At 40.8% G+C, this 25,759-nt stretch overlaps 2 protein-coding genes across 4 annotated transcripts; both read left to right on the top strand.

Moving 5' to 3' along the window:
* Positions 1-187: 187 nt before the first annotated feature.
* On the top strand, positions 188-8,081 carry LOC138622017 (glycine receptor subunit alpha-2-like). The gene is made up of 10 exons (XM_069700458.1): positions 188-674; positions 1,204-1,331; positions 2,110-2,177; positions 4,275-4,498; positions 5,592-5,674; positions 5,750-5,887; positions 5,985-6,199; positions 6,972-7,130; positions 7,590-7,685; positions 7,798-8,081. Exons 1-10 carry the CDS (start codon positions 616-618, stop codon positions 8,068-8,070), a joined length of 1,443 nt encoding a protein of 480 aa, XP_069556559.1. The 5' UTR covers positions 188-615; the 3' UTR covers positions 8,071-8,081.
* Positions 8,082-11,348: 3,267 nt separating this feature from the next.
* On the top strand, positions 11,349-19,631 carry nufip2 (nuclear FMR1 interacting protein 2). 3 transcript variants are annotated; one of them, XM_069700535.1, is made up of 4 exons: positions 11,349-11,618; positions 13,615-15,309; positions 16,092-16,124; positions 17,309-19,631. In XM_069700535.1, the coding sequence occupies exons 1-4, from the start codon at positions 11,447-11,449 to the stop codon at positions 17,359-17,361; spliced, it is 1,953 nt and encodes a 650-aa protein (XP_069556636.1). In that variant the 5' UTR covers positions 11,349-11,446; the 3' UTR covers positions 17,362-19,631. The 3 variants fall into 3 exon arrangements, with proteins under 3 accessions (XP_069556636.1, XP_069556638.1, XP_069556637.1); XM_069700537.1 differs by lacking the exon at positions 11,349-11,618 and adding an exon at positions 12,339-12,529; XM_069700536.1 differs by lacking the exon at positions 11,349-11,618 and adding an exon at positions 12,551-13,349.
* Positions 19,632-25,759: the final 6,128 nt, after the last annotated feature.

The following is a 25,759-nucleotide window of genomic DNA, read 5'->3' on the forward strand; positions in this document are numbered from 1 at the left end:
GCCTTTATTTAGATGCAGGAATAAGATTTATTTAAATTAGATATATTTCAATTATTTCATAGTGACTGGCTTCATTCAAGTTTGTGAATTTGGGTTAATGAGTTGGGTTGGGTGAATGGTTACGCAGAAATATAAAATCTATTTTCTTTTAATAACTTTTTAATATAAATTGTATCTAATAGTTTTATAGTAGAAAAGCTGGTCATAAATACAAATAATCTCGTTTGAATCTCCCAATATTTCAAATGATAATCTGAGGCTGCTACGAAGAGCAATGAGATACCATACGCTGCCAGTAAAACACTGCTGTCTCTTTAAATATTCTTGGGGTAATTCCTTCAGCATGCATATGGCCATAAAAAATATAAAGCTTGAAGTCAGCCACACAAACACAGGCAGAAGGAGGAAAAAAATAAATTTTAAAATTTAAAAAAAAAACTTCCAGAGGATTTTGGATTATACAGCAGCAGATTCCTGTATGTTACACCTGCAGAGAGGGAGGGAGGCTCGTCTGAGTCCAGAAGAAGCAACAAGAAGTTCCCTGCATCTCCGTTTTCCTCCCTCCCCAAATTCACTTCTTTTTCTCTCGTCATCTGTTGTGTCGACCAACTAAGAATGCTGCTGCACATCCTGTGTTTGCTCTGGACTTCCTTTGTAATATTTCTACACGGCAGGTAAGACCATTTTAAATTCTAAAAGTATATCAACCTTCCTTAAGTAAATGCAATGTTTAGGCTGAATGGTTATTTTATCTGTACTGGCTGCATTTGTACCAATGCAACCTGAGACGAGCTGTGTGCTTCTTTTGCTTGTAAACATTGCTGCATTAAATATTTTATAATCTACAATAAAAAAGAGAACAGTTCCTTTAAATAAAAATGGTCATTAATTTAAGATGCAGGAGTAAAGAAACAAACAATTCGAGTAATTTCATTGATAATTTAATTAAATGAGTTTATAAATGTTAAGAATATTTAGAATTTGAGTACTGTTTAATGTGCACAACTTCTTTATTTACCAAATGCATGTGATAAAATCCAATCAGTGTTCCGGCTAAAAATGCTATAAATTGTACATCTCTAGCACAAGTTAAGTAACACATTTGCTGAAGGAAATGGCAAGTATTAAATGTTGAGAGTGAGAAAGGAAAAACAAATACACAAAATGTCAGTCGATCCACTTTGTTGCCCCGTCACCTTGCAGGTCTGTGCACTGCAAGGAGGTGAAGCTCCCCAGCCGAGCAGCCAAGCCCCCCTCTCCGTCTGACTTCCTGGACAAACTGATGGGACGCACATCTGGCTACGACGCTCGCATCAGACCAAATTTCAAAGGTAAACACACACTTCGCCAGGGCACTTGCGGTCGCCCTCTGTCAGGACAGGTGTGCTGCTCAATTTGCACGAGCAGTGAAGTAGCACAAATCACTCACAGATGGCTCAGGTCTGAGAGGCACTGCAGGCAAAGATCTTTTCACACAATGTTAATATGTGTTTTTCTTCCCATTTGTCAAGTGTTATTACTGCTTTTATGTTGACCCACAGCCTTGGGTTAAGTTTTGCACGGACTTCTTGCACAGATCTTTTTTTTTTTCTCTCTACAGAAATGTGCAGTCACCCTTATGTGTTACCCCACAGGCCTATTTCAGTCCTATCTTGACCCCCCCCCTTCTTGTGAGTGAAGCCAGCAGATTCTCTCTGACATACTTCCCCCCGTCAGCCTCTGGGGTCACATTTCATATATATTTCATACTTGCTCCACATCCTTGTCAGTGCATGCTGGGTAAAATCCCAGCTGATTAGCTATAAATACACCAATGTAACTAAAGCAGAATCAATAAATTATTGCCTCTGGGGAAAAGGAGTCACTAAAATATTAAAAGTTTCAGTGAACTACGCTAATGGGAACGTATTGAAACGACAACACAGTTTCATGTTAACTTGCCTGTTTATGCAGTGAGGCTTGTTGTAAAGGAAGCAGGCAGACTTTATTTTTACAAAAACGCTCTTATCTTCTCCAGTTTAAGTTCTTCATGTGGTTTTAAAAACACCATCAGTGGTATTTATGAAGCCAGTGTTGCTGTGATGTGTGATGACAATCTGCTTCTGTCAGGTCCTCCTGTCAACGTCACCTGTAACATCTTCATTAACAGCTTCGGATCCATCACTGAAACAACCATGGTGAGAAATTTCTGCTTTATAACCCATATATCGAAAAATGCAATCTTAGCATCTTTAAAAAAAAAGAAGTTCTCTTTACTGTGTGAAGGTATCTTTGCAAGTGAATGATAACCTAAACTAAAATCATATAGAAGAGCCAGTTTTGCATTTGTATCAAGGTAAATTATATTTTCCTGAAAGAAATCATCTTTGAGTAGTTTATGTTTTAGACTTTATTCCAGCAACAATTAAAAGTATGATTTTTAATGCAGAACTTTTACTTGTAATGGAGTATTTTTACTTTGTGGTACTGGTACTTTTACTCCAGTAAAGGATCGGAATACTTCTTTCACCATTGGTTATACTCAACATTTGACATAATCCCTCCTCATCATGTAACAGCACCACTGAGTCTGGTCATAAGAATAATGTTACAGCAGTGGTTGAAGATTAATTCACATCCTTTCCTTAAATCAAAGTAGAAATACCACAGCGTAGTGATACACTGTTACAATTAATATTGATGCATTCACGTTTTATTTTACATTTTGTTGTAATATAACCAACAGTAATCTGATTCTGAAAGGTCGCTGAAGTAGTCAGTTAAAGGTAGTAGTGGGAGTACAAAGTACAGTAATTCTCCCTGTAATATAGTAGTAGTACAAAGTTGTACTTAAGAACAGAACTTGAGTGAATGTATTTTCCCTCGCTGGGTTTCAAGACATTTGAATGTTCACATTTGAGGCAGAACTCTTTATGATCTGCTCCACCATCATACACGTACTGATTATGTATTTAATAATATCCTAAAGTATTGTAATTTGAATTAATTCGTTTTGAGTTATGTCTAAACAACATAGTAGACTTTACTTCCTGAAAACAAAGAGTACAAACCAATGACTCCTGTATTACAGCTGATTTTATGTAACTCTCTCCACATTGGAGGTCCCTGTACTGGGGCCAGATCTCCTCTGTTATTTAAATGCAACCAGCCACCACTTTTCCAGTGTTGCTGAGTGTGGTACATTCACTGAGGAGGCCGCATCGTACTACCACCATTAAAATGGATGAAGCGTTTGTTGTGTCCCATTTCTGTTGCATCAAATTTGGCAAAATTGTAGTTAAGATTTTCTTTAAACTGTAACAGCTGTGTTACTTAGTCTTTAATCTACAGTTTTGATTTAGGTGGAGGTCCAGTGTCAAATCTCACTCCGGCCTGGTGATGGGGAACAAGGAGACTTATTGTATCGTAAACTCTTCCAAGTGTCTCTTATCCACAGATCTCAAAGCTGTTTATTTTGGCCTTACAGTATTAATGCTGAATACTGAATTTGGGGATGTTTTTCAGGTGGAAATTTAAAAATAATTGTCAAGTGTAAAAAGGGATAAAGGTGTTAACTGTGCCAAAAAAACACCCACTGGTGTAACTCACTGCCAAAGCAGGGATTTCAGTCTATATTATTTAGATGACAGAGCTTATTTAAGAGATGCATGAGGCTCTTTAGTGTTGAAGCATTCCTGGCTCTCCTTCTGTTTGCAGAGGCCAAGTTTCTTGATGCCTAAACATACTGTCATCAGATTAAGACTAATTAATGGCTCTTAACAACCACCTTGTAGGTTCATCACATAATGTCTTTCATGATTTTCTCATGTCTTCCCCTGACAAATAAGGAACTTTGCTTTATTCATAAGTGTGGGGATGGCCTCATTTGTTGATTTATTCAAGTTTAGAGTCTGGGAAACTTGTACATTTCCCAAAACACCTCTGAGAGAGAGACATCAAATTTTAATTGATGAGATTGTGAGTGGAGTTTGCTGTCGTTCAGGTTAGGAGTACTCAGGTCCGTTTCTCGCCGTGTATGCAACTTTTTTATTTATTTATTATTTTTATTTTTTTTTACACCTTACCCATTCAGAGTTTGTGTGGTTACCCTCACCTGCTAAGAGGTGCTGCAGGTTAATTCGGAGACTTCTTCTTCTTCAATTGATTTCAGCCTTTCACCATCACATATTATAGATGTTTCTCAATACTACGGCTTAAATCTACTTTTGTTGTATTTTGTTTCAGTTTTTTCCAACAGGTGTCATTTCTAATTACGTGTTAACTCCATACTGTAGGACTACCGCCTCAATGTATTTCTGCGGCAGCAATGGAATGACCCCCGACTGGCATATAAGGAATATCCAGACGATTCTCTGGACTTGGACCCCTCCATGTTGGACTCAATTTGGAAACCCGACCTATTCTTTGCAAATGAAAAGGGAGCAAATTTTCACGAGGTCACGACTGACAACAAACTGCTCCGGATATTCCAGAATGGAAATGTCCTCTACAGCATCAGGTGATCTGTTTTTTTTTTTAAAGTGTGATTGTGCCTGATAAATGCACCAGGATGTGCCTCTATCAAATATTACAAATCCGTATTAATGTTTTCCCAGTGAGGTATAGTCTACAACTCTAAGTGTATGGTCCGCTGCATGTTTCTTTCACTCGAGTTCAGTTCAGTTGTGCTTGTATTTCCCGGCACACGCTGTGAACAAGTTTATGGTAAACAATGACTGCAGGCTACAGCAGAATCAGGTCAGTAATGTGACTCTAAAGCAGTGGTGAAGTGTAGTGTAATGATAAGGAGTTATAATTAGAATATAAGAAATAGAAAGTCTTAACCTGTATTAGCAGTCCTGTTAAACAAATCATCAGTTGCTGATCTTAAATAGTAACCTTTAGCCCTTGTTAATCACCCAATAACCAAACGACAACCAACAAAACAGTCAATAAATTATAATAATAATAATATCTCTGGCCTCACCAGTCACATAGGGACTACCCTGGTGTCCCTGGATGACTAAAACCATGATGATTCATGTTCCTCCTCTCTGCAGTATTGCTCATTTGTGCGAGAGGCTCCACTTTGTCCTTGCTGGAATAAAGGGAAGAAGGGTACTTGAACTGAGCAGTGAAAGACATCACGACTCCACAAAGAGAGCTGTGACAGCTAAAGAAATCCAATGCATTATCAGTGAAGCCTTGCCAACACCTGTACCAAGTAATGGGATGCTCTATTTTATCTTGATCTCTGTGTCCTACGAGGAGGAGGGGGATGGCAATGTGTTCCCTGCCCATTTTACATCAAGCCCACCATAAAGGCTGACATGGTGTCTGTCAGCACCTGTCAGACCTTTATGCAGCTCGTACAGGGCGCAGTGGGATAGAGAGATGGGAAGGAGGACAGGTGCCAGAGAGGTTAGAGCTGCTTGATGTGACCCTTAATGTAGAGTGAGAGCGCGAAAAGGCTTTGAGTGACACCCGAGAGGGAAAGCGCTGGTGCTGTGGGGGTTCAGAGGTGGTGGTTGGCTGGGTCTAGTCACGGGTTAGAGTATGGGGGAGCACATTTATATTTTTTCCATTACAGTGTTGCTGCCTCTGTTTTCCAGGCTGACGCTCACTCTCTCCTGTCCTATGGATCTGAAAAACTTCCCCATGGACAGCCAGACGTGTACGATGCAGCTTGAAAGCTGTGAGTAAAGAAAAGAAATAGATATTTTATAGATTTTGTCATAAACTGATTACATTCCTTCTCTCTCCTTTCTAGTTGGCTACACCATGAACGACCTTATTTTTGAATGGCTGGATGTGGGAGCGGTACAGGTGGCCGATGACCTCATGCTCCCTCAGTTTCAGCTAAAAGAGGAGAAAGGTCTCGGTTACTGCACCAAGCACTACAACACGGGTACATGACATACAACCATCTGCAGTCCCGACATCCTCCATACAAACTGTCAATCAACTTCTGATCAGTGTGTGCCTCTGCCGCCTCCTGTGTTTAGGTAAATTCACCTGCATTGAGGTCAAGTTCTACCTGGAGCGCCAGATGGGCTACTACCTGATCCAGATGTACATACCCAGCCTGCTCACTGTCATCCTGTCCTGGGTGTCCTTCTGGATCAATATGGACGCGGCTCCGGCCAGAGTGGGACTGGGCATCACAACAGTCCTCACCATGACGACACAGAGCTCTGGCTCCAGGGCCTCCCTGCCAAAGGTCAGACCGTTTGCTTTGTTGCACTAAACAGAGGAAAACATAATTGGTCATTGTTTATTATAAATTTTAAAGGATTTCAGAAAAAAGGGTCATTGAATTGTATGTGTGCATTGAGCTTTTCTAACTTTGAAGTGTTTATTTACTATGTACTGTTTACTCGAAGGCGGCAGTATGTTGGTGCAGTGTTTAGCACTGTCGCCTCACAGCAAAAAGCTTCTGGGGCCTTTCTGTGTGGAGTTTGCATACTCTCCCTGCGCTTGCATGGGTTTTCTCCTGCTTCCTCTCGCAGTCCAAAAACACGCATGTTAGTTTAATTGGTGATTCTAGCAATAAAAATTAAGACTTTACATACAAAACATATAATACAATGTATGGTACATTGTAATAGAATAAATTATACTCCAATAAAGAGTTACAATTAGCTTCATCTTGACCAATTACATCATTAAAGTACAATTTACATGTTAAGCCACTGATAATAATGAAGTCAAAAATATAACACAATAGGGGCCATTCTCAATAATAAGTGATAAATGTATCATAATAAGTCATATTTAAAGTATTATTTTATTTTGTAAGATTTTGAATTTGAGAGTTTTACTTATAGTGTGGCATTGCTAGTTTTTTTTTTTTTTAAGTTATACTTCTTCCACTGTTCAATATCAGTATGAGATGTAATTCTAGAGTTTGTAGCTCAGCACCATATATCAGTGTCTAATCATGTCATGACCACCACTGTTCCCGGAGTGACATGAATTTCATGGTGTTGCAGGTGTCCTATGTCAAAGCCATAGACATCTGGATGGCAGTGTGTCTTCTCTTCGTATTTGCTGCACTACTGGAGTATGCAGCCGTTAATTTTGTTTCACGCCAGCACAAAGAGTTCTTCAGACTGAGGAAGAAGCTCAAAGAGCAACAGCGGCAGAGAGCTGTGAGTACAACCCACCCACTCAGCCCCTCGGGCGTCTGTCACCTGTTATTCCCTTCGCCCCAGCTATGCACGAGCTACAACTCGGCTGCATGCTGCTCTCCAGCCGGGGAAATGCAGACGGTGCTGACCTGTGATTAATTCAAGCCATCACCTTATCCCACTATATTGGCTGCATCTTCTCAACATCTTGCTGCCTCACTTTGGATATAAGAAGAAAAAGTAGGACAGACAAAACAGGACAAACACATTTAAATATCAAATATTTCTTAAAGGAAGCAGCATGACAGCAGCTGCAGGATTCATTAATATCTTTCAATATTTATACCACAACATGAGACATCTGCTTCAGTCCTCCGTACTCGTTCATTGTTGAGATTATGCAATGTCAGTGAAATTTGTTCTGACTTTAAATATTCAGTTTGATGATTACATTAATGTGTTGCCTTTTTTGCTTATCAGCAGGGAAGCGGTGACAGCAAGGTGAAAGGAAACAACACGCCAGGCAACAATGCCCCTCAGGGGAACACAGCACAGCAGTGCAGTGCCTGTGCCAGGGTATGTACTGCTGCTCTGTTTGTTAGCTGGTCACTAGTCCTAAAAGAAAAAAAGTTAAACTGTGTGATTCTTAGTGAGTGCAGTGATGCTGTGCTGTGTGTTTGTCTTCCAGGAGGAGGAGCTGGCACAGCAGGGCTTTCTCTACCAGAGTTATGGACTTTCACTGTCAGCAGGGGGTGCACCGGAAATGGATGCAACACCGATCTTCGCTGATTTACCCCCTGGTTTAGGTTTCTATGACATACGCAGGCGCTTTGTGGATCGGGCAAAAAGGATCGATACCATCTCCAGAGCTGTTTTCCCTATGAGCTTCCTCATGTTTAATGTCCTCTACTGGCTCACTTACAAAGTTCTACGACATGAAGATCTCCTAGCAACACTGTGACCACACACAGACTGAGGACCATGAACTCACGGGATACTTTTAATTCTGCTCTCTTCACTGAAACATTTACAGGCTGAGAGGCGCCAGCTGAGCCATGCAAGATGCGCTATGACTGCATGTCCAGTGCCATCGGGAAATTCCACAACATGGAAGAGTCCACTGGTTTCTTTAAATTTTTAATACCTCCAGAGAAATGCACTTTTTTATCAGCACCGAAGCTTTACACATCACTCATTGTGTGTGTGTGTGTGTGTGTGTGTGTGTGTGTGTGTGTGTGTGTGTGTGTGTGTGTGTGTGTGTGTGTGTGTGTGTGTCCAGCCTAAATTGTATCGACTCCCACTTTTATGGAAACATTATTGCAGTATTACAGGCTAACGAGCATCAGAGACTGGTGCATTATGCCAATTAGTCTCTATTCACCTTAAATACAAAGAAATAATCATATAAACTGTGTCAACAGAAAAGGTTTAATTGAGTTGGTCAGAAATGGGCTTATTTGGTCGTGCATGAAAATTCATATATTGCTTATCTTGTACTGAGATCTCCTCAGGGTTCGCAGAGTGGGTGTTGTATTGGTGTTTAACAAAGCCCAACTAAGTTAGATAGTAAGGATGAATTGTCTCTGTGTATTCTTTCTTAAAAAAACAAATATTTCCCCTGAATGCTTTGTTGGTACTTAAATAAAGAAATGTTTCAATTCTACTTAGAGTTCATCACAGTGGAGCGTTTTCTTATGTGTGATGGCAGCTTTGAATGGATCTGTTCTTTTAAACCCTGATATCAAACAAATGAAAATTTGTTTTTTCTCCCCAAATGCATCAGCAAACAGCAACAGCAAAGGATTACACTTAATTGGCGCCCCTAATTATCAGCTATAATATTTCAATTTTTAAACTATGACTTTCTCTGAGGCTGGCCAACCACTGAACCAGCTTTCACTAGATTTCTCCTCTTTCTAATACCGTTCTCAGTCAAGGTTCTTATCAGTTCTCACTCTGCTCTGAAGTGGTAAAAAATGCCACCGCAGTAACCGACTCTCGAGCTACTCCATTGACGTACTCAGTACCTCACAGTGTGTGGGTTTTTAAGTTTTTGCTACACCAGCATTTCTGTGTGTATATACCTGGAGACTAGTGCATCACTGGAAACCTCTCATTTTATAAATAAATCTTGTCAAAATGAAGCTGTCAAATGAATATTTTATTTCTGTCACATGCATATACAGTATAGTACGACCAGGGCTGCATACAGCAGCAACAAGACTGTGTATGGAACAAAATTGGCCTCCTTTTCTAAACAACAGCAAAGGAATGATACGAGGATTGTTCAAACTGAATTGTTACAGAGTCTGTGGACATCAATCGTTTTTATTTTGAAGAATATAAAATGCCCCTTTAATTTAATCATTTGTTCTGCTGCATTAAACTTCATTTTCATCTGGGTACTAGAGCTTCATCCCAAAACAGAGACAGGGACTGGATTAGAAGAAATGTTGTTTGCATTATATATCGCCTTTGTTGTGGCTGCAAAATGAATTTCACTGCATGTCTTGTTCAGTTCTGTACATATAAAAATCTGACTTTGTATCTGTAGCCACAAGAGGGTACCATTGACTCACTTATGTCTCATGTGCCAGCGTTGCACTGAACCACACTTGGCCCAGATTACAGATTACACAGTACAGCCAGAAGGAACTTTCCTTTTCACTCAGTGTGAGGCCAGGATCTCTTGCTGTTTGGGACTTTAACATGTAAAATTAATTAGTTAAAATGCAAAGTAAGTATTATAGTCACTGGCAAACAAATCACACTTTTCTGCAGTTTAGTACATTTTAAGATTTAAATGTGCAATAATAATATTTTTATAAATATATATTTGTTTTTATTTTATTTTTTTAAATTTTACATAGGCTTTGATTTTGCAACGAGCAGTGGAGGAAAGTAATTAAGTAATTGTACTCAAGTACTGTAGCCTATTTAAGTAGCCTACAATTTTGAAGTACTTGTACTTTACTTGAGTATTTCCATCCGATGCTACTTTATCCTTCCACTGCACGACATTTCAGAATTATTGTACTTTCTATTCCACTACATTTATTTAATTACTTTTCAGATGAAGATTTGACACAATGGATAATAAAAGATGATTTTAAGATGTTACAAATTTAACTAGTGGTTCCAACTTTTTTGCCCCCTGAATTCTTAATATTTTTTTTTTTTTTTACCTCTAAACATCTCATGGTTTCCCTGCAATAAATGTTTAAACGATCCAATATCTCAGAAAAAAAAATTAAAGATAAGAGATAAGATAAAAAGTCGGGCCGCTCAGATTTACCTGTGTACACACTGATGCTTCACTATTGATATCATATCAATACTGTATATCAGTACAAGGTGGGACCAAACCAGGACTTTTACTTTAATACTTCACCTGCATTTTTGCAAAAACAAAAACGTCTGGATTTTTACTTCAATTAGATGTTCCAGGAAAGACTTTAACTTGTAATGGAGTATTTTTAAATCTTTGAATTTGTACTGTTACTTAAGTAAAGGATCAGAATAATTCTTCCACCACTGGCAACAGGCTGTGCCAAATGTCAGCTCCCACAATGGCTGCCGCTCAAGTGTGACTTAGTTGTGCAGCCCAAAGCAAGCCTGTATAATCTTGTTTTATAGCCTGGTTAAAGTGTGCAAACTATGTGGTAAAAAAAAAAAAAAAAAAAAAAAAAGGTGCATGATGCACTTATTCGTGCGCACCGCTCATGCAATTCTTTACTTCCTTTTGGCACAAATGTAGAAAACATCAGGAATGTTCTATAGTGGTTCTTAAAAAAAAAAAAAAAAGATTTGATGCAGCATATAAACCGTTTTTCCATTTTGGGAGCGGGGCTTGGTGTCGCCGTTGAACCCTCCAACCAAAGCGTGTCCACCGGGCTGGAGACGTGGCAGCGCCTCCGGTCATATGATTTCGGTTCATACGCGAACCCCACCCCGTCACTGCCCACCCTGAAAACACGCCGCTTGTTCGTTATTTTTTTTTAATTTTATTTTTTTTACTGATAAATATGCGTAAAAACATCCACACGCGCGCTCGGCACTAAGTCCTCCAAAAAAAAAAAAAAAAAAATTTAAATTAAATTAAATTAAAAAAAAAAAAAAAATCCCCCCTTCCTCTCCCGCATAACTCAGCACAAACACCAGACCTGGATTTTTTTTTTTTCAGTGGCGGTGACCACCCTAAAAAAAAAAAAAAAAACACCACACAGTGCCATTTTTAGACGTTTACTGCTGACGTTCACTGGAGGCTTCAAATAGCTTCCGTTTCACGGAGGTAGTGAACCGGGCTGTCCTGGACCAGTCCGACGGTCTGCACTTCAATGGAGGAACAGCCCAAAGATCGGGCACAAGACAGGCAGCACCACCACCACCACCACCACCAACAACACCACCACGGAGAGGACAGAAGCTCTATTCCGCAGACAACTTGTGTAAAACATGATCAGAGCTACGTCCAGTTCCGGCATCAGGAAACGCAGACGAAGAAAACAGGTCGGGGCTTCATCCGGGGAGAGTTAGCTAGCGCGCTGCTAGCCGTGGTCAGCTAAAGTCAACGAGCCGACTAGCATTGAGCTAACTAACATTTGAGCTGCGTCGGTGGTCGGAGGGCTGTTTTGTTTTAAAAACTGCACGCCCGACCGGGCCTCGGGGAGGGGAGGGGAGGGGAGGGGAGGTCATCTCGGGAGGTACAAGGGTGGCTGGTTCACCGGACGGATAGGTGGGGCGCGCGTCAGCCGGCCGGCGTGTTTAGCTGCTCGGCTAGCTGCCGCTGCGCGCCCGTCGCCGACATGTCGGATTGACCTTGTGTCGGTTCAAACGAACACCTGGTTTTTATTTCACATCGAGGATCGAGATCATCCTTTAAAAAACAACAACAACCTCCCGCCGGGTCGTCATGTATGTGTGTGTGTGTTTTTTTTAAATTTATTTAACGCGTGAACTGATATCCGTGCCGGCCGGGTGTGTGTGTGTCCTGCTGCGGTCCGTGCGCGCTCCTTCCGCGGGTCCACCTCGGTGAACCGAGCCGGCTCCGCCCGGTCCGGGACGGTCCGGTCCGGGACGCTTCCTGTCGGCCATGTTACAACATCACTGCGAGCTCATGATGCTACCTGGCTGGGGGTTATATTTTTTTATTTGGAGGGAGGGAGGAGGGGGGGGGGATGTTGTACAAACACACGAGGGAGAGGGGGGGGGTGTTGTCCGGTCTGGCATGTCGGTGTCGTGTCGTAGCCTCCTCGGGTTGCCGGTTGTCGGTACCGGGGCGTGTTAGTGACTGGTTGGTTGACATTAGCAGGCTAACGTGAGCTAGCCGGGCCTGTTGCATGTTGTCCAGTCAACGTGACGCCACGCAGCAACTCGATCATTGACCACTTGATCTTTTGTTTTCTGCAGCCGAGCAGCAGGTACTGTGAGCATCGACCTGACGGCCGTGTTAACACGTATGTTTGCTGTTATGCAAAATAAAATTATATATATATATATATATATTATTATTTTTTTTTTGCCTCCGTGTAAGAGGCGAGGCTGTGCCCGCGGACATGGCACCATTGAATGGGAAGTCCCACGTTGACACAGCAGTTCCCGAGCCTCTCCGTCCACCCCGTGAGGCCGACGTCGGTCCGCATGCGCGTCTTCAAACGCTGCTCGCCGTGCACCGACTTTGATGTCGGATCAGATTTTAGTCGAGAAAGTTGGAGCAGCTTTGAGAGTCCTGCGTGCTGTTGACGGTCGTGAAGCGTCACATGACCTTAACATGTTGCGTGTAGTGAACATGTAGTGAGGCACCCAGCTCATCTGGAGCTACAGACATAACTGTGAACGTCATAAATAGATGGTTATCCAACTTATTGTCCACAGGTGTGGTTTACACAGGAAATGCCTTTTGTGGGGAATCTTGTGATGTCATGTGTGAGTAATACATGGACTTTGTACTTGAGTGAATATTGGTATGGGTTGCGCCGCTTGATGGAATACTTTTTTTAGGAGGTATATCGTGTGTGCTGAAGTGTCCGGTATCCTTGAATCCATTTTATTTTTGGCATAGGACTGTCACGCGTATTGTGCAATTAGTTTATGAAGTTATTTTTGTGTGTCTTTCTCAATGCAGACATATAATACATTTTTGCCAATTTCTTGCACTTCAATTTTTGGTTATTGGTGTCGGATCCCTTCAGCCAGCCAAATGCCACTGATCCCAACGGCGACAGTCACCGATCACCAGTGGTATGCCGCTCGTCTTCCGTCGGCACCCACTGTTTCCTAACAACAACAAAAAAAAGACGATTAAATCCTCAATTGAAACTACTTCTATGATAGTTAATCATCAGTTAACGCGTCATTATGTGGCGGACCTACATGGCAAAGGTCAGATGATTTGACACGGCCCTTTGTGTAAACTATCTTGAGGCAGCGGCAGTTTTCTGTGAGGTTTAAAGTGGTTGAGATGTTCTGTCATTTCACTATGAACTGATTTTGTTTCCCCTTTCAGGCAATAAAAAAGTAAACATCAGTGACGAGGAGGCGGAGAAGAATCCACATCTGTCCGATACTGTTGGTATGTCGTATCCCCCCAACAGCAACGGTAACCGACACATAAGTAATACAAATGTGAAGCAGAAGCCAACGCAAAAGGTGTACACGACTGTTCCCAAAGTGAGCAGCAAAGGAGTGGACCATAAGAAGAATATGGACCTTAAAAATGACAAGGAAAAGGCCCTGGATTTGAGTCATCACGACGGCCTGCCTTTGGATAAGAAAGACTCTGTGTTGCTTCAAAATGGCGTTGTAAACTGTGGCTTAATTACAAATGGCTATTCTAGTAAGGACAATGATGGCAGCGGCTCCGAAGGTGGATATACTACTCCGAAGAAACGCAAGACCAGATGTAACAACGCCAAGAACACTGATAATGTGATAAGAGAAAGGGAGAAAGACATGCAGCAGGGCAACACTACACAGGAGCTGGTGGCTTTTAATCTCGACACAACTGAGAAAGGAGCGACCTCCAGACTTGATGGCTTTCGAGCCGCCCATAAAATAGAAGCTCCGTCAGCTTCTAGACGGGCTGTTGTGTCAGAGGCTTCAGCGGGTGAATCTCAGAGGAAAAACTCTGAAGGCAAAGCAGTTGGCACCTTTGGTAAAAAAGGGGAGGAAAGGCACAAAGGCAAGCTTTCTTCCCCTTCAAAAGAGGACTCATGGACTTTGTTTAAGCCTCCTCCAGTGTTTCCCGTGGACAATAGCAGTGCTAAAATTGTTCCCAAGATCAGTTATGCAAGTAAAGTAAAAGAGAACCTCAACAAAGTAGCTCAAGGTGGAGGAGAGGCACTGCCTCCTCCTGTCAGACTGTCACAGGTCCCCATGTCTGCTATGAAAACTATCACCTCAGCTAGCTTTACTAATGGTCCTGTTTCTGGAAATGGAAACGGCTGCCCATCAGTGGGGACCTTCTTTGCTCCTGCTGCTAGTAGTATTCCACCAGCCCCATCTATCCCAAGTGGCGAGAATGTAGCATCTCCTTTGGAAAGTAACTGTAGCTCTACAACCAGTCCTATCGATGGAGAAGCATACGAGCTAAGGAAGTGTACTCTTTTAATTTACCCTTTAAATATGCAACCTGTGCTCCCCAGCGCTCGTCATCTTGACCCACCGGCTGCTCAGACAAATCAGAAAGCCCTGGGAGACATCTTCCAGAATCAGTGGGGGCTTTCCTTCATCAACGAGCCCAACCTGGGGCCAGAGGGAGGCAACGGGCAGCTGCCTGCAGAGGACAAGACTACTATGGACGCATCTCAAAGCGAGTGTCAGGCTGCCGCAGCCAAGTCTGCCCAGCCCTGCTTTGATGTTGGCCCGTCATTCTTGGAGCCAGGCACTTTGGCTCAAGACCCTGAGAAAAGGACTCGTGCCCCTTGCAATGTGTCTACTGCTTGTTCTCCTGCTTGTGTGATGAGCGAGGAGGAGAACAAGCTGCAGCCGTGTGGCCTGGACAAAACAAAAGCTGAGGCCAAGGCTGCAGGTTCTGCTGCGTCGGCCCCCAGTAAAGACAACGGTGCTAAGCCTGCACAGGGCCAGCTAACCACTGTGTTGTTTGGCTCATCTAAAGAACAGGTCCTCTCTAAAGACATTGGCAGGAGGTGTAGCTGGGGGTCCTTTGATGTTAAAGCTGCTGTCACTTATCACACTAAAGGTAACTTTGACTGATAAATTCTTTTAAGCATTAAAGTTGTAATCCTTAACATTTATATGAAGGTGACTTTGGCAACACCTGTCATTTATCGGTGGTTTAATACTACAATATGAGCTGCTTCTTTGTCTGAACATTAACGAAAGAGCCACTTATTTATTCATTTACAGTGCTAACAAACAAAGCTAATCATAATCGAACCTGCAATTCGATTTTGTTCGACTCAAAGTATTTTTCCACCCAACAACGAAGCACCAAAACATTTCTGAGAAGTGGAATGTGCTGTGACTGCTCCTCCTGGTTCCACTGTTCACTTACTAAATTCAAAAATGATCTAATAATGGAAAGAAATCTTGTCACAACATGCGTTGGCAATAACCTTGGTCACAAATGCACTGCGTATTTTGGGACTCCTTCCCAAATACAAGCCACCTTATGTTTTGACAATTGAAATTCACGACAGCAATAGTGGATGCCTTCCATTAATAATTAAATCTAATATATAGAGAAGTAATTTGAAAATGTAAATTCATTGAATAGGTATTGCAGAATAAATTCCAGTTGCATCAAAACCAGGATTATGTTTATTTAAGGATTATAACTTTAAGCAGTGTCAGATCTCAGCAGAGATTTGATTTGCCCGCTGTATGAAACAAATTGAGAAACAATGTTGACATATGTTTTTAAACTATATTCTTTAAAGAGATCAGTATTGTATTTTCTGAAAATATTCTTCGTAATCACTTAAGCTGATGTAAAATGTGCATTTTGTTTTCCTTCAACAGAAATGGAATCCATTTTCAACTTGCAAAAACAAGGTAAACTGAACTCTTTGGTGTCTCTTCTCCCTGACAACTATTTTTAGAAACGATTTGGCTGCTAAATTTTTCTCAGCATGAAATGAATGTAGAAATATAAGAAAGCAAAAATAATACCGAAAGCAAAAAAACAATTAATGGAACATGTCACCGTCCAACATTTGGAACAATGGGAGACCACGTCTGAACTTTTATTTATTACGTTAATTAATATCCAGAAGTAAGTGCACTGGTGAAGCGGACTGAGCGGTATATATTCTGAATCTTAAGATTAACTTCATATTTGCGTTACACTTACTCTTAATTAAGACCTTCATATGTGCGTAAGGTAGGCTGCGCCCGTTGTGCTCATGACTGTCGTCTAATGTTGGGGTTTATTTTTAGTGTTGTTTTTTTTTTAATAACTACAATCAAATTATTAGCATTCATGTATTTTTATCCATCAATACTGGTTACCTGTTAAGAATCATTCTGAAGCTCATCTGCATAACTTCCTGCTATACATGCGTGAACACATTGAGCTGCCTGTCAGCATGTCCATAAAGACCGCATTAAAGACGTCCCTCTTGAGGACAAGCGGCTGTACAACATCGACCAACATCACATCCCAGTAAATGCTTAAAAGACAAAAGGCCACATTTGTGTAATTACTTAACGGCAGAGACAGAAGCAGCTAAAGGTAATCACCAGCAGAGACACTGTTAAAATCACCGAGTGCGACACGCTGCTGGTGGACGGTCCTCTGGCGCTGCAGTCGGGCCAGCTGGCAACTGAAACACTGCGATTATTCCAAACAGGCTTTTGATATCAACACAGACATGAGTTCAGTGATGTTCGAGGCTGCGTTAGCTCCGTATCCAACCATAAGCTAACGGGAACCGTGCCATTGTTATCAGGGCTGAGTGCCACTTTTCATACTGTTATCAGTGATATACCCAAGTTGCATTATCAGCACACGCTTTTATTGAGAAATATGAAGATTTTATCTCCTCCCCCGCCCCCAAGTAATTTTTGATTTTAAATAAGACCAGTTTTTTTTTTGTAATTGCAGTGCTCGTGTGTATTTCTTGTGTTGTTTTGGGGGTCCAGTCGTGAATTTGATGTGCCAATGTGACCTGGGATCATGTTGAACAATCTTAACTCTTTGCCTCCTGTCTTGTCCTCCTCCCTCCTTCCGGCTGTAGATCCAAAAAGAGTAGTGGTTTATGATGGGACCAAGGATGGACCTGATCAGTGAGGCAGATCGTCCCCAGTACTTCACCTTCTCCTCCTCTGGGTGCTGCAGTTATCTACCTTGGAAATCACTAATCCTGTTGGATAGATAAAAAGTGACAACTGTGAAAACATTGATAGTTTAGCATGACAGATTTTCCTTGGAATCTCGGGTGGAGTAAAAAAAAAAAAAAAAAAAAAAAAAAGACTTCTTCGGGGCATCAGACACAAACACGCACTCAAACACGCTCTGGATGGACGTTAAAGGAGTCGATCGGTGCCTCAACATGATGAATGGACACAACTTTGAGCTGTGATGGTGGTTTGTGTCACGGCTCTTTTTAGGGATAACGTTCGGGAGTTCAACAAAGGAAGGTGTCTCGGACTGCACCTCCCTAAGCCTTTATCCTGTTGAACTGCGGCAGCCGTCAGTCTGACTATGGGATGCCTCAGTCATTTTTTTTTTTCTTTCTTTCTTTCTTTCTTTTTTCTTTTCTTTTCTTCACGTGTTCAAAATGAGTTCATTGTAGATATGTTAGACGTTATGCATACACATCTGCGCGCAACCTTGAATTCATCATGAAATGAAAGGAGGAGGAGACACTTTGCAAAGAATGCCTTGAAGCTTTGGACTAAAGGTGTTTGGAGTCCTGTTAAGTGGACGCTCCGAGGTGAGGCCCCATCCAGGAAGGGACAACCTTGTCTTAAATCCTTTTTAGGGAAAATCAGAGCCCGGAAACTAAACGCTCACTTTCTTTTCTTTTTTTTTTTGTTCCCCTGCGGTATCGTCTGACCGAACATGAGTGTTCTCTGCACTGGAGTGTGACGCCCGAGTGCAGGTGCAGAAGCCACGCCCCTTCATTTCATCGCTCAACAAGTGCGCTGAAGATTTTAAAAGCAGGTCTCTGTTAAAAACAACCCTGTCTTGATCTGAAAGCGTTTCATACATTTCATGCAGATGGGTATGAGGTCATCACAGACTGTGATTCTGAGTTGAGGAACGAGCCGAGACAAACGAGAAGCTTCTGTTGAGGTCTTTTGCGTTTTGTGCTCTTTGTTCAGCAGCATCACTCAGGATGTCTACACGGATTATGGTTCTTGTTCAATCCCTCATGTCAGAAGAACATGTGGCATTTTACAGCTTTTTTTTGTTTTGTTTTGTTTTCCTTCCTCCCGACTCGGCATCGTTTCTGCCTTTCACGGCATTGTGTTTCTTGCATGTTTACTGGTGGAAATGAATGAGTCCGAGGTCACTGTTCATCGCCACACAAAGATTAACAGTAACAACAATTTCAGATAAGAGTCTAGGCCCCCTCCCCTCAACTCGCCACTCTTTTGTCAAGCTGTGTTGAAATGTGAAGATGAGCTGTACTTTTTTTTTATTTTATTTTTTTTACTGTGGATAAAATTTGTACGTTCGCGAACCAGTGTGCAATAACACCGTGTGATCCATGTGTTGAAAATGTGGAGCTACGAAATCATCACCGGAGATGCTGGCGTAGCCTGCTGTTAGGTTCAAAATGTTTTAAGATCCGTGTTCAGTTTTTATTTTTATTTTTTTTCTCGGTAGAAAAATCTCATGTTTGAAAGATGGAGTGACGTCTAGGGAGCCCAAATCTGCTAACTGCGACATCACTTTTCTCACCATCTCCAAATCAGGATCAGTTTATTCAACAGAACAAAAGGAACTCTCCAGGTTTCTTTTTCTCTCTCTAAAAGCTATGATTTGGTTAATGTGTGGATTAATAGCACTTTATGTAAACTAATTGCTTTTATCTTATAATTACTAGAAAAAAAGAAAAAAAAAAACCTCTATGTACTGATGAGAAATACTCCTTGAAAGAATGGCTCTGGGCTGTTACTTTTCAGAAAAAAAAATATTAAAAAAATACAGAATTATTAAATGTAACTCAGGTAGTGTTGATAAAGCCATGACTGTGTTCAATATTGTTTTTGCCAAACGGCCCCTGTCATGTAAATGTTCTCCCGTTGGAAAATGTTGAATTGGAGTCTCACTATATACAGTCTCATATGATGTGACGACACACCAAATAACGATTTAAGAGGGAAGCTGTCATGGCGTGCGAGGTGCTGTCATTGATCATTTTGGGCTCTAAGATTTTAAGTTGTTTAATTCCCCTGTTGTTGTTTTTTTTGGTTGTTTTTTTTAAAGCACATTGCTCCATGCGCCGTTTTCTGTAATCTTGCAATCTTTGATGGCTCATTTTGTCCCTCGTGTTCACAGTGAAGCGCCCCCTTCATTTATTAATGCTGAGCATCAGTGGTGTTTGTGCAGGGGGGGGGCTATAATCTGGGTAGGAGCTTTCAAGTACACCTCTTTCCGCTGGTGTCCTGATTAGGCAACAGTGCAGCCTCGTGCGCCGGGAGACGGGGACGTTATAATTGCAGCCACGGTTTTGTCTCGATGTTTTAACTTCTATAATCGCAGTCCGCTCTCTGCTTTGGTTTTTGGCTCTGGCAGCGTGCGGTGGACGAGTGTATCATCAGGTGCTGCCCTGCTGGATTTGAACAATTGTGTCAGCGAGGAAAGCAAGTGCAACTGAGGAGATGTTATCCGTTAGCAGCGTTTTTGCTTTTGTGTTACGGGAATTTATATTGAATCTGGCATAGAGCGACACAAAACCGCAATTTAATTTCCTCTGGTTCCCCATAATCCACAAACAAAATGACACAATCAGGTTACCTAATGCCAAATTGTTCAGGCTGAAAGCATTGTCAGAGGACGGCGATGCATCTGTAGGCTTCTAAATGTAAAACAGGGTGATCAGAATGAGTAGTTTGTGATGTTACTGTAGTCTTACGATGAATACCTTTTTTTTTTTTTTTTTCTTGTTTTTGTTTGAGAGGACGGTCCTGGTGCAGGGAAATCCGAGACTCTCCAATCCTCCCACCCCGAGGCTTCCTCTGTTTCAAGCACTTATTACAGCATCGAGGCGACGCTGAATATGCATTCATTTTAGCTCGAGCTATGATTTAGCTTTGTAGCCTGCAAACCAAAAACAGGTTCTTGAAGCTGAGTAGATGGTTAATCGGTGAAGTTAGGGGGGGTTGGGAGGGACTGACTGACTGTTGGCATGTTGAGAAAGAAAAGCCTGATCATGTGGAGTTTTTTGTTTGTTTATCCACCCCCCCCCTCAGGATGTGCAATCACCTCAAGGATGCTGCCGCCAGCTTCCAGGTTGTGAGTGGCGAGTTTTGGTGTGTTTGCGTGTGTGTGTGTGTGTGTGTGTGTGTGTGCGCATAGCAAGTTCTTCCTATTATATGCAAGTTCCTCGTATAGTTCAAGAATCCTCCCCTTCCCCCTCCTTCCTGTTGTCTCATGTTCAGGTGCCTGTGTGGAAAGGAAAAAAAAAACTAAAAAAAACTTTTACAGCAATTTTGATATATCCGTGCCATTTTTTTTTCTTCTTCTTTTGTAACCTTTGCGATGCTGTTAAAGTTCTCACAGATAATCCTAATTTCCTTGTTTTTATTAGTTTTTTAAGCGACAAGGACGCAGCGGAAAGCAGTGAGCATGTTGGTGAGAGTGTGTGTGTGTGTGTGTGAGTGACCTGAAAGCCAAACCCGGTTCAAATGAGGATGGATAACTGCTTGGTCCATTGTCGAGTTAATGTCTGGAAGTAGCACATAATTGATTTGAACTGATTTAACAAACTTAATCTTTTAACACATTTAAAAAAAATAATTTTTTAAGTGTTTTATTTTGGAGTTATAACCTAATTTATCCGTAGGATGAGACTAAAAGGAAGAAATGATAGAGAAATCAACGCGTTTCATTTTTTGACGAGCTTTAGATGTTTTAGTTTTTGATTAAGGCTGATGTAGACCTTTTTTGTTGTCCCCTCCAATAGCACCGACGTTAATATATTTCAAGTTTGACTCTTTTCCAGCAGATTTTATACAAATTACTTTTAATGCATTTGTTCAGATAGCTGTGATGGAGTGACGAGTATTGAAATCCACTACATCCAGAGCTCGTTTTAATATATTTTTACTTGTCGTGATCATGTGGTGAGGAGGGAAAGGGGGGGGGGTGTTCACGTTGCAGTTCAACAACACTGAATCTGCTTTTTCGCCAAAGGTACACTGCTCAGATATTCAGCTAGTGAATGGCAAATGCACAGATGGGGAGGGAGGGAGGGGAAGGGGCGGGGCCTCGTTGATGATGTCATGACCAGCTTCCTGACATCCTGCTGGCTTTTGGAGATGTGAGTTTAGCAAAGAGAAGTCCCTACTGTAGCAGCTGAATGTCACTATGGAGCGCGGCCACTTAAGAGAGAGGAGAAATCTTTTAAAAGATTTTAAAAAATAAAAAAAAAATACCGAAAGTGCTGCTTCTTCATCCAGTAATCAGTCATCTGTAACGGGAAATGCTGGACTTGGTGTTCGTGCTCGACTTCTAAACTGTCCCTCCTTTAACGTGTCATTGCCTCTCGTGGAAATGTTTTAATTCGGGGGTGGGGGGGGGATTTTATTTTCTTGTTGTTCTTTTTTTATTTAATGCCCCCTGAGAGGTACAGTGTTTCTGATTCTACAAACGGGGAGTAAAGTAAACACGTGTCTCTACAGGATTCAGTCATGATAAGAGATGTTGTGCGAGTCATCTTTTTTTTGTTGTTGTTTCTCTGTGTCATCATCTCAAATGGCTGTTATGCTTGTTGATGCATTTCTTCTTCTTTCGGTCTGCTCCTCCTCTTGTCACTCCCCCCTCCTCCTCCTCCCCCCCTCCCCTCCCTCTCTTAAAACATGAGGCAATGGCCTTTCTTTCTCAAATGTCTTACAAGTTGGCATTTTAAGTGAGCAGTCTGATTATTTAATTTTTTGTTTGTTTGTTTGTTTTGAATTTAACAGAAGTGTCACATTACAATGTTCTTTTTTTTTTCTTTTTTTTTTAAGCATGATAATAACCCTACAATTCCAAACAATGTAATAGAGACAATAAAAAAAAACAAAAAAAACTCCAGTGTTCACAATTTTAGTTTCCATTAAAATGTCAAATTTTCATGAAGAATTCAGTGTTTGTGTTTGTTTTCAGTGCAGACTGTCATCACCCTGGGACGCGGGTACAGCAACAAATACCTTTTTAAAATCTTAAATTACTTCCTTTTAAGGTTACGGCAACTAATTTTCTCCCACTCTATGCAGTGTGCATGGGTTTGTGGGATGGAATCAAGTATGCACATCATTAAAGTAACAGAAGGTCGATCTGTCTGAAAGAATCGGCCTCCAGAACGACATAAAACAGGATCCACATTAAAGCCGGTTTGCATGTTAACTGAAAATGTGCTTTAGCAGTGGTGGAATCAGGCACAGTTCAGTTTCTATGTTATACTTCTACTGTGTTACAGAGGGAAACATTTCTTCAAAAGCTTTATTTATTATAGTAATTACTGCATACAAAAATCATGATCCCTTTTATATTAAGATGCACTTGCAAGCAAAAATCACACGTTTGTAAAATCATTTTGGTCTGTAATCGAGTCCCAACGCCTAAATTCTCAAAATGGAAAAAAAAGAAATTCCCCAGTGCAGTAAGAGGATTACATTTAGTTTTTTTTTAATGCAAATAAATTTATTTCAGGCTTTAGCTAAAGTAAAGTTAAAATTTTCATAATTCTAATACAGCGACGCGCTTCATATTCTCTTGTTTAACTGTACAGTCAGTTCTTTAGCTGGATTCATTTGAAACCAGCTCAATATACAGTGGGTACGGAAAGTATTCAGACCCCTTTAAATTTTTCACTCTTTGTTTCATTGCAGCCATTTGCTAAAATCAAAAAAGTTCATTTTATTTCTCATTAATGTACACTCAGCACCCCATCTTGACAGAAAAAAACAAATGTAGAAATTTGTGCAAATTTATTAAAAAAGAAAAACTGAAATATCACATGGTCATAAGTATTCAGACCCTTTGCTGTGACACTCATATTTAACTCACATGCTGTCCATTTCTTCTGATCCTCCTTGAGATGGTTCTACTCCTTCATTGGAGTCCAGCTGTGTTTAATTAAACTGATTGGACTTGATTAGGAAAGGCACACACCTGTCTATATAAGACCTTACAGCTCACAGTGCATGTCAGAGCAAATGAGAATCATGAGGTCGAAGGAACTGTCCAAGGAGCTCAGAGACAGAATTGTGGCAAGGCACAGATCTGGCCAAGGTTACAAAATAATTTCTGCAGCACTCAAGGTTCCTAAGAGCACAGTGGCCTCCATAATCCTTAAATGGAAGAAGTTTGGGACGACCAGAACTCTTCCTAGACCTGGCCGTCCAGCCAAACTGAGCAATCGTGGGAGAAGAGCCTTGGTGAGAGAGGTAAAGAAGAACCCAAAGATCACTGTGGCTGAGCTCCAGAGATGCAGTAGGGAGATGGAAGAAAGTTCCACAAAGTCAACTATCACTGCAGCCCTCCACCAGTCAGGGCTTTATGGCAGAGTGGCCCGACGGAAGCCTCTCCTCAGTGCAAGACATATGAAAGCCCGCATAGAGTTTGCCAAAAAACACATGAAGGACTCCCAGACTATGAGAAATAAGATTCTCTGGTCTGATGAGACCAAGATTGAACTTTTTGGCGTTAATTCTAAGCGGTATGTGTGGAGAAAACCAGGCACTGCTCATCACCTGCCCAATACAATCCCAACAGTGAAACATGGTGGTGGCAGCATCATGCTATGGGGGTGTTTTTCAGCTGCAGGGACAGGACGACTGGTTGCGAGTGAAGGAAAGATGAATGCGGCCAAGTACAGAGATATCCTGGAAGAAAACCTCTTCCAGAGTGCTCTGGACCTCAGACTGGGCCGAAGGTTCACCTTCCAACAAGACAATGACCCTGAGCACACAGCTAAAATAACAAAGGAGTGGCTTCAGAACAACTCTGTGACCATTCTTGACTGGCCCAGCCAGAGCCCTGACCTAAACCCAATTGAGCATCTCTGGAGAGACCTGAAAATGGCTGTCCACCAACGTTCACCATCCAACCTGACGGAACTGGAGAGGATCTGCAAGGAAGAATGGCAGAGGATCCCCAAATCCAGGTGTGAAAAGCTTGTTGCATCATTCCCAAGAAGACTCATGGCTGTACTAGCTCAAAAGGGTGCTTCTACTCAATACTGAGCAAAGGGTCTGAATACTTATGACCATGTGATATTTCAGTTTTTCTTTTTTAATAAATTTGCACAAATTTCTACATTTGTTTTTTTCTGTCAAGATGGGGTGCTGAGTGTACATTAATGAGAAATAAAATGAACTTTTTTGATTTTAGCAAATGGCTGCAATGAAACAAAGAGTGAAAAATTTAAAGGGGTCTGAATACTTTCCGTACCCACTGTACTTACTGCACCAACAGTCTTTTAAAACGGGTTGTTGGAGTCTTTACTGTGCACACTGGGAGTCTGAATGTAAAGTAGTTCAAATTAGCTTAACAGCAAATTGATACCGACATACTGATACGTTAGTAGTGAATGTGCAAATATTGAAAATATTTCTTTACTTGGTAAGATTTTGTATGCAGGACTTTTAACTATTAGAACTGCTCAGGTCCTTAAGTAAAAGTACTATAACTCCACTGTGAAAGCAGTAAAAGTATAAATATGCATTATGAAGTAAATTCCTCTTTTATTATTATTATACATAATATAATATAGGCATTTCTTTTATATATATATATAGTCATTTTATATAAGTAAATAATAATAAAACAGGAATATATTATATATATATATTTTATATAACAAAATTTATATATATATAAATTTATATATATTTATACATATATATATAAATTTATATATTATATATATTTATATTATATATATAATATATAAATATATATTTATATATAGAAATATAAATATATAGAAATATATATATATAATATATATATATATATATATATATATATATATACTATATATATATATATATAATTTAGGTTTCTCTTGTGTCTCCATTTTCATTTTTCATGTGGATGAAAGTTCAAAAGGCAAAATATAATATAATATATAAAAGATTAAAAAAAATTTTAAAAAAATTGTTAAATCTCAATCAGGAAAATCCTTTTTACATGATAACAGAAAAATCTAAAAAAAAAAAAAAAAAGTGCATGGAACTAATCGGTTCACTTACCAGCATCAACAAAAGGTGCAAATGAAATGGGAGTTTTTGTTGGCTGCACAGACATCTGTTTCTCTGCTTTTGACTGCATATGTTCAGAAACGTTCCCGCTCAGTGGGCTCACAGTCCCTCTCTGTTCAGCAAGGACAGCATTAGTGGAAGACATGGAGTCCTAATGAGCTCAGCGTGATCAAAAAGGTGTTGGGGAGCTGCTGCATCACCATCAGTGAGCAGACGTAGTGATTAGTGTTCAAAGACGCCCCCTTGTGGACGAAGGATGAACACAC

The sequence above is a fragment of the Brachyistius frenatus genome, unplaced genomic scaffold (genome assembly GCF_029030835.1).
Source record: "Brachyistius frenatus isolate BFR_SWC_R1_liver_20210118 unplaced genomic scaffold, ASM2903083v1 Contig_34, whole genome shotgun sequence".
Lineage (NCBI taxonomy): Eukaryota > Metazoa > Chordata > Actinopteri > Embiotocidae > Brachyistius > Brachyistius frenatus.

What these genes read in the sequence shown, in the direction of transcription:
- LOC138622017 (XM_069700458.1), top strand. Translation starts at nt 616, where the DNA reads ATGCTGCTGCACATCCTGTGTTTGCTCTGGACTTCCTTTGTAATATTT. An exon ending in CCAGGGCCTCCCTGCCAAAG is followed by an intron (nt 6,200 to 6,971) that starts GTCAGACCGTTT and finishes ATGGTGTTGCAG; the next exon opens with GTGTCCTATGTCAAAGCCAT. An exon ending in AGCAACAGCGGCAGAGAGCT is followed by an intron (nt 7,131 to 7,589) that starts GTGAGTACAACC and finishes TTTGCTTATCAG; the next exon opens with CAGGGAAGCGGTGACAGCAA.
- nufip2 (XM_069700535.1), top strand. Translation starts at nt 11,447, where the DNA reads ATGGAGGAACAGCCCAAAGATCGGGCACAAGACAGGCAGCACCACCAC. An exon ending in AACGCAGACGAAGAAAACAG is followed by an intron (nt 11,619 to 13,614) that starts GTCGGGGCTTCA and finishes TTCCCCTTTCAG; the next exon opens with GCAATAAAAAAGTAAACATC. An exon ending in TTTCAACTTGCAAAAACAAG is followed by an intron (nt 16,125 to 17,308) that starts GTAAACTGAACT and finishes TTCCGGCTGTAG; the next exon opens with ATCCAAAAAGAGTAGTGGTT.